Here is a 14,624-nt window from a genome sequence, read left to right as displayed (position 1 = left end):
AGATTCAGATATTAGCTGGTGAGAGCCACTTAACAGTGGGCACAAATTGCTTCTGAGAAAGCAAGTGTAATCAAAGGAGAAAGACACAGTGACTATTTCAGAAACAAATATTAAACCACCCATGTAATGTTACATTTTAAACTTAGAAATCAATGTAGTTTTGTTAATATATCCGTGTTTGAATCAAAGCATTAAAAGAACACTTTTCTCCCTAATTTTTTGAGTGTTCACCAGACTCTAAAATAATTATTTGTGTGCTTGTACTTCACGTTGGTAGGGATACGCTAACTGGTTGGATTTCTCTGACCAGAGGTAGCGCAGGCAGGGAGTCATGTAAGAGCTTTAACTATGCCTAGTCACTGTTTCATTGTTTCATTTCAGCACCCAGACATTGGATATTGGAATATTGGATATCTTTGGTTTTGAAGAATTTCAAAAAAATGAATTTGAACAAGTAAGTAGGATTGTATTTTGGGGAGAAATTATATAAACTTTTTTTTTCACAATAAGTTAGCTCTTTTTAATTCAATAGAGACTATTGCATAATTACTTGCAAATACAGATTAAAATAAGTACTTTACCATCCTGTTTTAAAATTAATGCTCCTGCTTTGTTGACATATTCATCATTTTTATGTGGTCTTGTAAACAACTGGCATAATCTCTCTCTCTCTTTTTTTTTTAAACAGAGGCACTTGTCTTGAAAGGCAATGCTAGATGAAGAGCTGAGTTGTGCTTATGCTATTTCAACTAGGTCAGAGAGACAGACGGAGGGCATCTGCATTTAAAATCAGGGCAAAAATCTTCAGAAACCTTGGCCAAAAATCAGAATGGAAATGCTCTCTTATGCTAAATGCTACTATTTGTAGATTCATTTTTATATGACATGCATACATATGACTACGGGAAACTCATAAAAATAGATTAAAGAAGCATTGATTATTTTTAATCCATTTGCAATTTAGGGCACTTTGAAAAGCACTAAATTCTTTATGTATCTAAGAGTACTGGATGAATCATTTAATCAAATTATTTAATCAAATAAAATCAAGGCATACCTAAAAATTAAGTGTTAAAGAAGAGAGCAGAAGTAGAATGTGCCTTACCAAGCAGAGAAGGAAAAATAAATCCATTAAAAAGATATAGGTGGAAAGGCAGAAAGTCAAGGTGCACCACATTTCTTGGAGAATTACAACTCCACACTGTTTAGGGAGAACTGTTAATAATTACATAACTTGTTCAGCTATATTTTAAGTAGATGATGTGGTGATTTAGGACCCTGGATAAGGAATTAAATAGAATTAGTTTGAAATCTAGTTCTGTGACTTACTAGCAGAACTCTCTTGGCCAGGATGAAGAGTTTATAATTAGTTTTGGTTTTCTTATCTGTAGAATCAGGACTATAATAGAATTACAGCCTTGCACCATTAAATGGGATTACTATTACAGAGGTGTTGTTTTCTAGTTCACTAAAATGGTGGGTAGCCACTGTTATAAATTGGAGCACTTGAAAAACTTTTAAAATACAGCTATTTTTTTAAGCGATACAGCATCCTGTGAGTACATCCCAAATCATGCTGACTCACCTAATCCAGGGTGAATCATCATGAGTCATGTTTTTACAGAACTTTTTAAGGAGTCTTGTTTGAAATAAGACCAGAGAGACCATACATAGATAATTTTCTCTTCTCATACTTTTATATCCATGGAATAATGGAAAAAGGACGACTTCATGGTTTTAGTTATTTATTGCTCATTATAAGAAAAATAACGATGAGCACGAAGAACTCAGTTAAGAGTGACCAGTAGGATGTGCAACAGTATATGCAGCCTGGAGGCCGCCTCTTGTGATGTATTTCTCAAAACAAATGTTCGAATGGTATCTGGCAGCCATATCGATTCCTCACATCTTTGTCTTAGAAAACATATACACTTCTATGTCTGTAATGAGACTCCCTGGTTTCTCCATCACCTGGTAAGTAACATGCGGAAATCACAGGTGGAATGGGGTCAAGGCCTTTATCAGAGGCCATGCTCTCCACTCTCTGCCTCACACCCCAACATAATTACCTATCAAGTCTGTCTTGACAGCTGATAAGTACTAACATTTATATTATTTTCTCATTAAAGCTGCTTTTTATTTAACTACAATTATGTTTATCCTTTATCATTTTTCCTTTCCGCTAAATATTTTAATAATATATTTTGGAATATATTCACAGTCTGAGATTTTTATGTAACAAGGAATAGCATTTTTTTCAAATCTTAAGAATCAGTCTATTAAAAATCAAAAACTAGTTTTAGACATTGTATGGGTAAAATCTAAGACCAATTCTTAGAAAAATTATTTAAAAATAAATGTTTTTGTGTTTTTTAAATTTATTTATTTAAATTAGTTTCAAGTATACATTACATTGGTTACACATCTATATAGTTCATAAAATGATCCCCCCAATAGCTCCCTCCCTCCCCTATTTGTTATTTTTTAAAAATATATACTTTTTTCTTACCAGGCTTTCTTGGCTATTGTGCACAACAGCAGCTAGGGGCCATTTAGAAGAATAAATTATTTTCTTTGTGATGAAGCTGATTTGATAGTGGCTTTAGCATATTCATAAATGTGCATGGGAACTTCTTAAAGGCCATTGATTTGAATGATACATTCTAGATTCTTGAGGTGTTAGTAGAATGCAAACTTTTTCATTTTTTATTCCATCGGAAACTTTCACATAAATGTTTAAGAAACCAATATTTTATTCAGAATCAAACTCAGAAGAATATTAGTGCTTTTATAATTATTTCTTTTATTCTGTTTGAGCTTTTGACCCATCTATCACCTATTCATTAGAATGTGAACTCCTACACAGTTGAAGTTTTGTTTAGTGCATCATTTTTATATAATACAAGCTTAACAAATGTAATTTCAATTGAAATTTTAAAAATAAACTTGTAAGAAATAATCTTCATAGCATATTTCCTAGTGGTTCTCTTTCCTGAGGAATAAATATATGTATTTATTGACAAGTATTTCTCCATAAGAAGCTTGACAAACGTTTAGAAAAGGGACAACTATTATGAAGCACTACAAAATTTCAGCATCTCCAACCTTTGTACCCTGATTTAGCTCTAAAAGATTAAATGGATGCTTGTGATTCTTTAGATGAGAATTTGTTTCAGCTCATAGGAAATGCAAATTCCATTTTTTGACTTTTTCTATTCAGAGCTATTTCATATAATAATAAATACTATACTTATAGTAAAAATATTATACACACAAAAAAATTCAGCAGTAGTTTGATGATTCAGTGGAGAGTGGCATACTAAATAATTTGACACTGAAGTACATATTGAGAGGCTCTAAATCTACTACCTTGGCTAATTAAATAATTATCAACTCACCCTATGTTATATAGTACCTAAACTTCACAAACTCTCTTTTATTATGTGAAGTTGATCTCTAGCACCGTAAAATATCTTCTAAATCATTGAAAGGAAAGCCTTTCAGTTGACTCTCCAGCATTACAGTCAGTGAGCTCCAAGTTTACAATGCTTGATAATTAGAAAGATAACAAACAAGACATGGGTATCTTCTTACACATTGAAATGCCAGTGATGTTAGAAAAGAGAAAGCAATTTATGGCAGAAGGTGAAAAGAAGATACTTCCAGAGATTATGATATATTTAGAAAACTGAAAAAAATGAATGAAAACTTTACTACAACGAGAGTACTTGATAAGGTAGCACATAATCAGAATGTAAATCCAATGACTTTTATATATTTTTAAAATACCTTTTAATAAGACAGAATGGAAAAGAAGACAATATTGTCAAAAATAAATAACCTGAGCAAGGAAATCTGTAAATTCCTCCTGAAAGTCACATGATTACACTTAAATGGAAAGACAGATTTCATTTTTACACAGAAAGCCTTAATATTATAAAGATGCTGATTTTAAGTTAATTTGTAAATATAATGATGCAGTTCCACTACAAATAAATGAAGTATGGATGACAAAATCAGAGCAACTCTATTTTGCAGCTCATAATAAGTTATGGTAGGCAATGAGTGTCAGTCACTGCTTAGGTTATAAGAAGAGCGACAACATACACAAGATGCTTAGCAAATGTTCTTGCCAAGAAAGAAAGGAGAGGAAGGAAGAAAGGAAGCAAAGGAGAAAGGGAGGGAGGAAGAAAAGTTAAAAACATAAATATAATGAAGTTGCTTGAGCTAACTACTAATTAATAGGAACTAAGGACAGAGGAACATGCTAAAATAAACCATGCAGGATCTGGAATGTGGGAATCTGTATAGGACAAATGACCCGATTTCTTCAATATATAAAATGCAAGGGCGAAATGTGAAAGAGGGAGGGTAACCTGTAGATTGAAAGAGATGTAAGAGATACATAAGTCAGTTAAATATTTGGACACTATGTGGATCCTAATTTCTTTAAGTATAAAAAATTATGAGCTAATTATGTAATGTGAAATTTGGATTCTGGTGAAATTAAGAAATTATTGTTGATAGAAATTATGTGTGATAAAAATACTGTGAATGTACTTTTTAAGTTTTTATGTCTTAGAGAATTATACCAAGATATTTGCCAATTAATGACACAACATCTGATAATAGCTTCAAATAAGTTTAGTTTTGAGGGTAATAGGGAAATGGATAAAGCAGAATTGGCCATAAGTTAAAGTTGGTTGATGGCAGATGGAGGTTCATTACATTTTTCTCTTCACAGTTGAATATATTTAAAATTTTCTGTAATATACTATTTTAAATAACTGACTTTTCTGAAACAAAGGCATAGGAAAGGAAGACTACATAGGAAATTCAAAAAAAGCAAAATAAGTTATAGAATCTTAAAGTTGAAACAGATGAAAGAGATACTGTCTCACCAAACTCTGCTGCACCTAACGTTTTATAGATAATGAGCCAAAATTGAGAATAATTGATTTGTTGGAGAATGAACATATAGTAGCCTCATAAGCCCCCAAGGAATTCTTTTTAAAATGTAAGTTGGAGATTCACAGTATGCTTGGCACAGTAAAGGCTCAGAGAAGTTCTGCAGAGAAGCTCATTAGTTTAGCTCAATGTTTCTCCAATAGGTTTCAGTTTTATTGTTTTTCAGACAATAGTAATTGACATCTCATACTATTAGTATTTTGCTGAACATATTTAGGAAATACTGAATATCTGAAATCTAATGTAATACTGCTCTCTCTCTCTCTCTCTCACACACACACACACACACACACACATATATATATGACATATATATGTATATATGTATGCATATATATGTGTGTATAAATATAAATTATTGAGCAAATCAGTTAATAGATTGTGTATGCTCTGTTCTATCATCTCAGTGTGTTCAACCATGTCTACATATTAGAATCACCTGGAAATCTTTTGAAATATATCAATGCCTGGGCCCCACTCCTATTTAATTGGTTTGGGGTCAGGCCCAGACATCAGCCCTTTTAAAAAAGCCCCCAGTTAATTCCAAGGTGCAGTCAGATTGCAAATCACTGTCTAACGCCTGGGGCTCTGCCTTTAACTGGTGTCAGCTTTAATTAATCTCTTACTTTAATTTTGTGATGTATATATCATGCTCTATTATATTTTTGCTTCCGATATATTTCACTGAGTAATAAAGGGAGAACAGTTGGTGAAAATTTACTCAAGAAATTAAGTTTGTCATTAATACAAATGATAGGCCATCTGGATAAGCAATAATGTTCTGTTACTAAAAAGTGTTTTCAAAGGGTGTGTAATTTTTATTATTAAACCAGTTAGCAACGGCACTTTATGTACAAAGCATGTATTTTAATCAGAGAAGAGTGTATGCTAATTAAGCAGTACTTAATAATTGTTCATTATCATCTATGAATACTTACCCTTCACCTACAATTCAAGTCTACTCTGAGTAATACATGAAAATTTAATGAAACCCAAACACAATTCTGATGGATGGAGTTGAAAAGTAAAAGTAATGATGGTTTTGCTTTGAAGTCAATGATATTCTGAATTATTGAGACAGATTTATGCTTCTAGATACATAAACTGTATCATTCTCTGTATTTAACACACACCGACATGTGCACACACAACACAGTTCAGTGAAAATAAATCAGGAATAAGCAGATTCTTCCCATCTATTGGCCACCGTTTGGTTAGTGGGATACATTTTTCCACTTTTCAACTTGACAAAGGACGATATGTTTGTGTTAGTCCTCAAGCTACATTTATTGATAGTTTTAAAGTTTATGTTACAGCCCTTCTTTTATATTTTTACTTTGGGTCAAACAGTGAGTGCTTTCAACAATTTAGTATAGGGAAAGACAAACAGCTTTGGTAAAAAATTTTAATGTACATATTACTGTGAAATGAGTTTGAAAAACATTCTATTTTGAACTGCGTATGCTCCCAGTGATCCACTTTACCACCCAGCATCGCCCTCTGTCAGAATTACAAATACATGTTCCCTTTCAGAAAGCACCACTGTAATTAAAGCTACGAGTCAAAAATCACTCCACAGGCTACTTGGTTTTACACAGCAAGCTGGAATTTTCCCTATGGGATTTTAATAAATTACTTTTTCCACTCTAGAATACAAAGAACATGATGTACAAAAAAGGCTCAGATATATTGTGAGGATCACCTCATGTCACAAAGTACCATCCGATGCTGCAGCTTAAAAACGTGAGCTCAGTAGAGAAGCCGTATGTTTTAGGAATCACTTTGATGGGGAGAGTAACAGCTTGAGATGCTCTATCCACAAGTGCAGGGCAAAGCCCTTGTCTGTTAGACAAAGGTGTGTAGACTGCTTGAGAGAAAAAAAAAAAAGAATATTGATACTCTGACCTCTTCCATATCTTTCTAATTTATTGTACATTTCATACTTGGTATCACCATTTTTGACTAAAACAGTGGATCAATTCTGTAAAGCCAAAATTCAGTTCAGTAAAATATTAGTAATAAAAGCAATTAAAATATTTTTATTATAAAAATGCTCAAATCAGTCAAAATGCTACAGAGATATTGAGTTATAAGACAGTCAAAAGCAAGAAGATTTAGTCAGACTGTCATCAAAAGTGATTTTTGTAGCTACAGAGCTAGGTCTCTTGAATGCAAAATGGTAAGAGAATTATACAAAGTATGTTTGAGACATCCACATCTAAGTATTTTCAATTAGAGAATCTCAATATAAGGGGAAAGATAAGTATCATATAGTTTGGATATTTCTTGTATAATAGAGAATCAGCCACTGATATTCTTATTTTGGAATCCTTTATCAGACTTCCTTTTATTGTCGCATACAGTAATGGACATCACCCTATTTTTCATGACTTTGAGATTTATTTCTGGGGCTATTTGTTTCCTAAAATATCTTATATTTAGGTATACCTTCCATAACCACTTTTAAATCAAACTGCTGAGATATAGAATCTATTCGTGTTGTCTTAATGATTCAATGTACTTTTTAATATCAAGAGTATAAAAAATTACAGTGTATATCGTATGATCAAAATAATCTTCCCCAATGGTTCCATTTCATAATGGAGTCATTCATTTTCTGTAAATATTTTACCCCACATTTAACAATCTTTATTAATCTTTAATAACAAAATTACTCTATCATTAAAGGAGTTTTAAAACATTAATTGGGAGAAAGAACACCCCAAAACATTATTTTTTAGGCAAAGTGAACTTATTTTTTAAATTTCCACTTTTTTCTCTTAACACTACTCAAAACTTTGTTTTTCATTTTTGATTAAAATGAGAGTGACAATTAATTTTTCTTTCACAATGTGAATACTACTGTGGACAGATGCTACACAGTTTTATAGAAAATGATTTGTCTTTCTAGAATAATTCTTGAAGATAAACATAGTTATTGATCCATTGATATCACTTAATTCTGATGGAACAATATAAGGAGATGAATTTGCTAGACTATATCAGTCATGAGGAAGTAAATATTTTCCACATGATGGAAGTAAATATTTTCATATTAAATACTGAATTTTATCCCTCCCTTAACCAGCTATAATGTGCAGAATTTATTGGTCTATATTCATATTCAATTGTTTTGCCTTAATAACCAAGTATATAAAGTAACATGCACTATATGGTATTTTCTCAAGTGACTATAGTTTTAATAATTTTATATTCAGTGGAAGTACAAGCTTAAGAAAAATTTAGCTTTAAATATAAAGAACTTGCAGGTTTGTGTATACATCATGAGACCTAGTTGTCGAGGGGCAGAAAGGAAAAGTGCTCGTTAACTACTGGCCAAATCAGAGAGAAGGAAGAAAATCAAAGCAATTCCAGGTTTCATGAGTGGAGGAGTGGGAGGAAGGAGATGATACGAAGAGTGATTCCAAGTTTAAGCAAATTCTCTCAATTTTCTTTTAGATTTTAAAATAACTTCCAAGACAACAAAAAAGTTGCATGGTTCATATTTTATTTTTAATTTAGATCTTCTTTTGTAGTAGAATGCAATGGGGAGGCTTATATAGTCAACTGACATTATTACTGAATTTACAAGAACTATTTTTTATTGTGAAGCAGAGATACAAGAAAAATATTGGAAACAAGGGCAATAGTCCTGGACCATCATTTTCTGACCTGGAGACAAGAATTATTTTTGTTATTCTTTGGGTGTCGATATATGCTATTTAGGTCTTATTGTTAATGTAGTTATTATTTAAATATTTTATTTGGTATATTTCTACTATATCAATTATTATCCACCTATCATATTAATAATGAAATATTGATGTACATTCATCATTGAAATAACATGACAAGATTAGGTCATAAGAGCTTCCAATTTTCAGTTGTCCATCTCCTGCCAAGGGAGCCCTCTGCCTGCAATCCTGCCATTCTCCAATCACTCTGTTTCTGAAGACCCTGAGCTTTCTATACCTACCAACAAAATTCTTGTGCTGGTAAGAACAGAACTTAACAGCAAACAATCCCAGTCTCAGGACAAAGTCCGTCTCTTTTCTGACCGTTGTGCTGCACTTCAATGTGTTTGTTTTTTCCTTGAAAAAATTTCTTGCTGAGACTTCTTCTTCATGGCTTTAGAGTCCCATAAACTCCCATCCTCCCAAATAGCTGGATCTGTGAGAAAAGTGGCTTTTTCCCCCTAGGTACATGTTATTCTTAATTCATTAATAGCAACACCCTTATGGGCAGGCACAGACACCATATGGAGAATTAAAACATTCTTGGCGTTGCTCATTTGAGAAATGACTTGACTTACTGATTGAAAGCTAGAACATAAAGTACATAAAGTATGCTCTTATATGTCCTAGAGGGAAGCAGTAAGCTCCTAGCAGAGGGACAGGAATGTTGAGGGGGAGCTCCTGCTTAGCAGATGTTATCAAGACACCAGACTTGGAGAAGAATACGGGCATGTGGAAAAGAGGAACCTAGGGTGGTCTTTTTTTTTTCCTCCAGTGACCATTCCAGTCTTGTGTGATATACAAAAGCTTTGACATTTTCTTTATAAATGCAGCACATTCCACATTAAATATAATTCTAGATATCGTTCCTCTTGTAAATGATATCAGATTTCCTTGTAAAAACATTTTATTGGTTATTTTTATTTTATAAATTATTCATCTTTAGTTATTTTCAGTGAGTTACTGAATTCTGAATATTTCTGAGTGATTTTAAAATTTTACCTAGTATAATATAGTTGTTAGGGTGAAGATAGGAGAAGGCAATATTCTGTGAGACTAATTGAGTTCATGAAGGAAGTGGGTGCAGATAAAGAAGACATAAGGCCCAAGGATTGAGCCCTGGACCACTCCATGATGGAGTTAGAGAAGGAGAGAGAGGAGTAGCTAGCGATGTAGGAGGCCAAGAGAGTGTGATGTCCTGGAAGACAGCTGAGGCAGCACTCCAGAGAATTAGAGGAATCCACTATCACATATCTCCAGAAGGTCAAGGAGAATGAGCCCTGAGAATTGAACATTGGATTTAGAAAGGCATACATCACTGGTGATTTCCACACAAACAATTTTTGTGGTATCATGGGGACAAAATTTTAATAGGGTGGTTTTAGTAGTGAGAAGAGATGACTTTAAGATAATAAGACGACTCTTTTGATTTTTTTTTTTTTTTTGTTATAAAAGAAAGCAGAAAAGTAGGAGAGTAGCCTAGAGGGGAAGTAAGATTTTATTTTGATTACATTTGGGTTATTTTATTCTTTAAATATTTTATGATGATTTTTATTTTTTTAATTTTAATTTTATTTTTTATGGTGACATTGGTTAACAAAATCCACTAAGTTTTGGCTGTACACTTCAACTGTAAAATGTGTATATATATATTTACACTGTGTATTCACCTCCCATAGTTAGATTTCTTGCTATCACCATATATTTGACCCATTTTACCCCACCTACCTCCCCTCTCCCCCATTACCCCTACAAGATAATATTTAAGATTAAGAAAGTAAAACTTTGAGATTAATAAATAACATATTTGTATCCTGATAAGAATGTTTTGAGGAAGTAGAAAAAAAAATGACAATTGGAGGAATGTAAAAATATCAGATGAAAGTAATAGTTTCCCCTATAGAATGTTTAGACTGGTTATTCTTTCTCAAAAAAAATCTTGTCCTCTTGCCCATCATGGATATACAACAGAAACGAGGGAGGAGGCAAGAAATGCTTCTTCTTTCTTTGGGATTTCATGATCGACCCAGTTTTATCTTTGTTTGTTGTTATTTCCTTTGGGAAATAATTTTTGAATATTCAAATATATTTTAGATCCAAAATTTTAAGTTAATGTGATTATACTTGTTTTATTTCCACATACTTTAAACTGAGTAATCAGACCATATGAAGTCAATGGTACCATGTGAAACTCTTTACTTTGGCATCTCAGACAATACTGTAATGCTTTATCTTGAAAGACTAATTGGTGTTAAATGTTCTTGAGTCAATATTTCATCAGTCTAAAACTGTGTCCTAGATATGCATGGCCATATTTTCTTGAATTGGTTTCTTTTCCCCCACAATAGCTTTGTGTCAACATGACCAATGAGAAGATGCACCACTATATCAATGAAGTGCTTTTTCTACACGAGCAAACAGAATGTGTACAAGAGGGAGTTACCATGGAAACAGCTTATTCTCCTAGTAACCAGACTGGAGTACTGGATTTTTTTTTCCAGGTATTCATATAATATAATTACAGAATGCATGCCTTTAAATATGCTAGAGACAAATAATTTTCTTTCAAGGGGCCTTATTTTTGAGGTATATTTCTACATGAGATTGCAATGTATCTATAATCTTTGGATGGGAAACACAGCTTTTTCTAAAACAGCATTTGAAGGACATTGAAAGGACAGAAAATATTAAATTATTTTGTTATAAAAATATTCAGCATTGATTTTGTTGCTAAAACTCTGCTTTTGACATAGTTACAAATGTCCAGTGTACAAAACAAATATTTTATAAAATAATATCTAAGACTAACAAAATCATAAAATAAATTCAAGGGAATCTTTTTTATCTTTAAAGTTTCTAAATTTAAATATGGAAAAATTGGCAGAAAAAATACATATGCATGCATATGTATCTTTAGGTATTTATAATTATCTCTGTTTCTACCTTACAATGCAAAAATCTTTGCCTCAATATCTCTTATTAAATAAACAAATATCTATCATATAAATGGCAACCCTTATCAATCATATAGGAAAACATTATGTAGATTTACCCATCATAATATGTTTAAAACCCTTGAACCTTGTTTAAAACTGACAACATTCATCTATTGGAGAGAATAGTATTTAATTTTTTCTACCCTGTATTTTATAAATATAGACATATAAATTTTATGCATTTTTCTAATATTATAAAATACTCTTGTTCTTGCTACCAACTTGTCAACATTCTTTTTTTAATTACAGAAGAAGCCCTCTTCCTCTAGAAAGCCCTTCCTCATCATGACAGATATAGTACATAATTTTTTTTATTTAAGATTTAAAAAAAAAGTCTTCAAACTGACATCTGTATATACATAACTGTATATGGAAAATTTCAGGCAGCTCATCCTCATTCTTGACTGTTAAACAGTGGTCAGCAGAATGATGTTATTTCGATATCTTTGCTATCATATCATCTTTGAGGCTTCATCTTTGGGATGATCATTTTAATACTAGGACCTTTATCAGAATGAGTTGGAAATGAGAGTGGACATTTCTGGCTGTTAATTCTCTTGGATACCCATAAAAAGGAAATAAAAAGACAAACCAAGAATAGGGTGAAATATGTGTGTCTGTATACCAGGCAGGCATCTACTCTACATACAATATAAAACAAGCTTATTTTTTCTTTCTAGCAACTCATGTTCCTCCAGTACACAAAAATATTTGTATTTTTTTTATATAGGACATATTTATATCTCAGTGAACATATTTTTGTCTTATGTCTCTGAAGGAAACAGGACAAGAAGATCAATCTAGATTCTTATGAAATTCTCCAAGCGTCTAGTACATTTCATTGCACACTCAATATCACTCCTTTTGGTCATTATGGTGAAACTGCATATAAGAACCTTTTGTGTACAGTATAACAATTCAATCTTTCCTGAGCTTTTACTTCCGAAGGAATTGAAGGTCATTAATCCCTTTTTATGACTTATTTTTCCATGTTCTGTTTTCTTCAGAAACTTCAGCAAATTTTCCAACCTGTAAGTTTGATTATCACTATTCTTTCAGGACTTTATGTCAAACATCCAGAAAAATACAGCACATAGGAACCTTAAAGTTTGTGGAGACAATACAAATCATAATGCTTTAAAAAGAGACCTTGTTGGTAAACAACAACCCTATCCTTGTAAAATACTTTTGGAGCAGAGTGGTTTAGCATTTTTTGAATCAATCCCGTATACTGAATGGGGGGCCTTGTCTTTGATTTACCAAAACATCTACTAAAGCCTTTATCAAACAAAAATTCTCACATCCAGACGAGGTCTGTCACTGCCCTGAAATGTGGACCACTTTCATACAACCTTTATATACTCCATTTGTTCTTCCACTGCATATCTGTATGTGCTTGTGTATATGTTTGTATGTGGATGGGTGTAAGTGTAAGAGCTTATAGAGAAGTGCCACAACACCATACTCAAATCAAAGGAACAGCCTCTGGTATTATAGTAGCAACATTTTACTTAGTCTTCAGCAAATAGGTTTCTATAACTTGAAGTAAAGAATTTCTGTTTTGTAAACATCCCAGATAGGATCAGCCCTCAGCAAACCCCTTACACTGACTGTTTTCTTTTAGGGCCTCTCCCCACCCACTTTGTATACCTCTTTTCTCTTTCCATTTCGGGGCTCTTAGCGAGGACTCTTTGTGGGGACTTTTTATGGGGTCCCTGGCCACACTGAGATTCTTGTGCTGCATCATGCAGAACAGTCTGCTAGCTAACACTTCCTGTAGTGAACTGTTTTCTGATTGAAAAACATTTTTGTGTTAGTGAGGAATGTCTCTCCAGGTGTTCCAGGTCATGTGCTGAGGCGAGTGAACTTGTTTTTAGAAGGCATTTCCAGTTCCTTCACATTTCCATTTCCCACATCATTCGTTCTTCTCTTTCCTTCCTGGGGAGGCCATCGATTGCCAGATATCTCCAAAGGGCACCATCTGGCTGCGTGCCTCCCCCCGAGCAGAAATCCTTCCCATGGGTGGTACTTTCAGCCTTTGTTCTCTATGGGTGGCACCAGGATGGTCATAACATTTGCAGCCCTCAGACAACGGTACACAGTGTTTGAATTTTCTTTACTAAGAGCAGGAGACTCTGAAAGGCTTAAAACAACTAAAATATTTATGACACAAAGAAATGACTTCCTATTGTCCAAACAAATGACACCCTGAAAAGCCTGTGGTGGTATCATTTGAGGACCTCAGATCAACTGCAAACTGTTATAGGAGGTCAATATCGATCTCTTCACTTTCTGAGAATTATTTTTATGAATCATACTTTAAAAAGCACACTGAGTCAGTGTGAAGAATTAAGATATATGATTGAACAATGTAAATAAATAATATAAAGTATGTTATTTTAAAACATGTCATTAGAAAATATTTGTAGGAAAGAAAAGATAAGCAGCACAGCATTCAGTAACATTTTTCAACTGATGTGTGAACCACATAAACAGAATGGTGTTCTGTGTCTAAAGGAGCACAGTATCAGAGGTTGAGAAGTTCTTTAAGTAGCATTTTTTTTCAGATGACATTAATTTTAAATCAATGCCTACTATATCAGGGGTCCCCAACCCCCGGTCCGCAGACTGGTACCGGTCTGTGGCTTGTTAGGAACCGGGCTGCACAGAAGGAGGTGAGCAACAGGTGAGTGAACGAAGCTTCATCTCTGTTTGCAGCCACTCCCAGCTGGCATCACTGCCTCAGCTCCACCTCAGATCATCCAGCATTAGAATCATAGGTGCAATGATCTCTGGTGCCAATAAAGTTGGGGACCACTGATATATGACTTTTCCTTGTTTGGCAGCAATAAACTATCAAACTTCTAATTTGAGTTTTTTAAGTCATAGCTTCAAACTTTCTTTTTTTCTAAGTTTAAATATCAGA

At 33.2% G+C, this 14,624-nt stretch overlaps 1 protein-coding gene across 6 annotated transcripts in view; it reads left to right on the top strand.

The window, feature by feature from the left end:
- Nucleotides 1-14,624, top strand: part of MYO16 (myosin XVI) — a 499,709-nt gene that overhangs the window by 332,397 nt on the left and 152,688 nt on the right. For all 6 annotated transcript variants that reach the window (XM_016145252.2, XM_016145250.2, XM_016145255.2 and 3 more), the window contains 2 exons: nucleotides 382-454; nucleotides 11,051-11,203. In XM_016145252.2, coding sequence (XP_016000738.2) covers nucleotides 382-454; nucleotides 11,051-11,203 — 226 coding nt within the window. The remainder of the gene's footprint in view (nucleotides 1-381; nucleotides 455-11,050; nucleotides 11,204-14,624) is intronic.

The sequence above is a fragment of the Rousettus aegyptiacus genome, unplaced genomic scaffold, assembly GCF_014176215.1.
Source record: "Rousettus aegyptiacus isolate mRouAeg1 unplaced genomic scaffold, mRouAeg1.p scaffold_m13_p_11, whole genome shotgun sequence".
Classification (NCBI taxonomy): domain Eukaryota; kingdom Metazoa; phylum Chordata; class Mammalia; order Chiroptera; family Pteropodidae; genus Rousettus; species Rousettus aegyptiacus.
This window is presented reverse-complemented; position numbering and strand designations above follow the sequence as displayed.